The 3,278-nt window shown below is 37.5% G+C and overlaps 1 protein-coding gene across 1 annotated transcript in view; it reads left to right on the forward strand.

Moving 5' to 3' along the window:
- Positions 1 to 467: 467 nt before the first annotated feature.
- Positions 468 to 3,278, forward strand: part of LOC113238800 (serine-rich adhesin for platelets-like) — an 8,539-nt gene continuing 5,728 nt past the window's right edge. The window contains exon 1 of the mRNA XM_026475641.1: positions 468 to 3,201. Coding sequence (XP_026331426.1) covers positions 468 to 3,201 — 2,734 coding nt within the window. The remainder of the gene's footprint in view (positions 3,202 to 3,278) is intronic.

Below are 3,278 nucleotides of genomic sequence, written 5' to 3' on the forward strand. Positions count from 1 at the left end.
CAGTAGCCACGACTATAGCTAATGAAGAAACTACATTGGGTGTAATAAAACTTGCAGTCTCTTTGTTAGCTAAGTTCGTGGAAGCTACAGTTGCGACAGCTTTAGCTAACAACGAGACTACACTAAAAAGAAGCAATACTACAGCTCACTCTCTAACAAATCATGGCCGGAGCATATTTAATGGATTTTATACGAAAATGGACGGTGCTTCTTTATTTTTTGAGAAAATAGCAGAACCGACAATACAGTTTAATAGCCCAGATGGCAAAACCACCTCATCACCACATCCTTTGACATCTTTTTTTGAAAATACGGACCTATCTGAATTTTTTATGACTACTGTCCCGTCAATCCCTCCTCCGATAAATATATTGATAAATGAATCAACTAAACAAAAAAAACAACAACAACAACAACAACAAAAAGAAGCTCAATTTGTTAAAACGACAAACATTACAGACTACACAATGACAAAAAGTAAGACCTTGAATGCGGCAAAAGCAACTTCCAGTATATTTGAAATTGGCAAACTACCAACCACGGAACACACAACTATATTTGGAGAAAAACCTTATGTAAATAAGTCTAATGTAATTGTAAATGTATCATCAACTATTGGAAGTGGAGATGTTAAAACAAACTCAATGATAGTAACTGACGATTCAAGAGACACTTGGCCGCCAATTACTTTGTTCGAAATAATAACACCAGACAAAGAATCGACAGTAACGAAAACGGCGTCTTTGTTCTATGTAGTGCCAATAAATACGGGTAGTATTGATTGGATGATGATTAATGACACTCAAGATGGCACTACGATGGATTTTAATTTCACGGATCAACCGATAGCAACTGAAATTTTTCATGAAATATCAAGAAAGATGAAACAATACAGGTCTACAAACCATAGAAGAGAAAGCGCTACCATAGCGGTGACTAATGCACCGCCTGGCACTAAATCGGAAGTTACAAGTTCTTTCGTCCCGTCTAGGCAACCTATGGTGACACAAATGTATACTATGGCAATGGAATCTAGGAGTACAAAACTGATGATGCCACGTAATACTTTAGATGGACAAAGGGCCAAAAAATCTACGGTGACTAAGAGTTTTAATAGATCCACTAACCATATTAAAGAAAATGAATCAACAACTTTTTGGAAAAGAGGTAATTATAATAAATTTGCACCATCAAACAAAAGCACAAGTGGTACTGTAACACATGGTCAAATAATAGAGTCAACTGCAATAATCATGTACTTAGACGGCAAGGAAGCGGCAACAACTCAACAAAAAAAAGTGATCGAAGTACCAGCTGGCTCTGGACAGGCCCCAAGCTCATTTCTCACATTTAGAGATTCGACACTAAGGAATCCCATATCGTTTCTCAATACTAAGTTATTGCATTGTAAAAGCGAGAAATCGACTACGCCAAGTTATACTTTAGATATGACCAGAAAATTGAATGCATCAGGGACATTTAATAAAACATCAAAAGAAACTGAACACTACCTGTTTAATAATATTACAACAAAAGAAATTGAAACGAAAACTTTACCATCAAAGACAAATATCAAAGCAGTAATACCACACGCAAATCATAGCGAAGTTATAGGCAGCAATAATCCGACAATAGCAATGGAAAAAAAAACAAAACGAACGGCAATTACTTATTCTTTTACTCCAATAACAGATATGAAGATTCAGGAAACTGTTCCGTCGAGAACTAAAGGAGCCATTCAAATTAGGGCAAATTACAATCAAAATGAATTAATGAGCAGAAATAAAACTTGGGCTGAATCAACAATTGCGACTAAACCTTTTCATGAAACTATAAACGTAAACAATAAACAATACGTGTCTATAATTCGTAGAAGCGAGGAAGCTACTAATAAATCTTTATCAGCGAACACAAGCAAAAAGAGTTCAAATGAACGTGAAAAAACAAACAAACTAGAGACAGTGACCGAAGGCTCGGCGATCAGTGATCAAGCAGCCGCTTCTCCATTTTTCGCGTACGGCCATTCGTTGGTCGCGGAAACCACGACATCGCTTGGTACTATTACAATGGAATCTGATAGCAGGAAATCGATTACACCAAATTATACTTCGGATAGAATTACGATAGGTGACACAATAATCAAACAATCAAACTCGACTGATGCTACACACGAGCCATCAGAGTATACTGAACAATATAAATCTACAGTCTTATTGACAGAGGAATATCAAAGTAATAGAATCTCGTCAAACACAAACGTTGGAAACCCTATAACACAAGCGCATTCATCAGAACTAATGACATTGACCGCTGTCTCAAAAGGCAATGAACCGACATCCGACTCAGATGGACAATCAATTAGGACGGTATTTACTAACTCTTTTAATCCACCTTCAGAAATATCTTCATTTGATACTATGGGTTTTGAAATTAGAAGTACAAATCAGACAAAGGCGAACGATGCTTACATTGGCACGAGTACAGTTATAACTTTGATCGAACAATCGATGGACACTGCCGCTATTGGTGAAACTTCAAAAGAGACGAATCATAATGTATCTACAAACATCTGGGGTGGAGATTCTGACCACGAAACGATACCATCGTTCACAAGCGACAACGTCTCACACAAAGGTGATGAAACAACTGAACCAATGATATCATCGCACGACACTATTTTAATGGAATCTAATAACGGGAAATCGATTTCACCAAGTTATACTTGGGATAGCACTATGATAAGTGATACAAAAGTCAAATCAAACGCGACTGATGCTTTAGATGAGCTGTCACAATATACTGAACAACACAAGTCTACAATCTTGTCCGCAGAAGAAACTCATCGACACACTATATCACAACAAACTATATCATCGTTCACAAGCAACAACGTTTCACACGTAGATGATGAAACTACTGAAGCAATGATAGTTTCTCGAATTTCAACCGTCTCTGAGCCAACAGCCGCTGGTTCCTTTTCTACATCCAGAGATTCGATGGTATTGGAAACCGTGTCATCACACGGCACTACATTAATGGAATCTAGTAGCGCAAAATCTATTATATTAACATATACTTCGGACAGCACTGTGATAAGTGACACAAGAGTCGAGCAATCAAACGCGACTGATGCTTCAAATAAGCTGTCAAAATATACTGAACAATACAAGTCTACAATCTTGTCCGCAAGAGAAACCCAAAGTAATACAGAGTCGTCAAACACATACGTCGGAAGCGCTATGACGGAAGCGCATTCATCAGAACCAATGACATTGACC

This window comes from Hyposmocoma kahamanoa, unplaced genomic scaffold (assembly GCF_003589595.1).
Source record: "Hyposmocoma kahamanoa isolate Upper Pololo Valley unplaced genomic scaffold, ASM358959v1 98263, whole genome shotgun sequence".
Classification (NCBI taxonomy): domain Eukaryota; kingdom Metazoa; phylum Arthropoda; class Insecta; order Lepidoptera; family Cosmopterigidae; genus Hyposmocoma; species Hyposmocoma kahamanoa.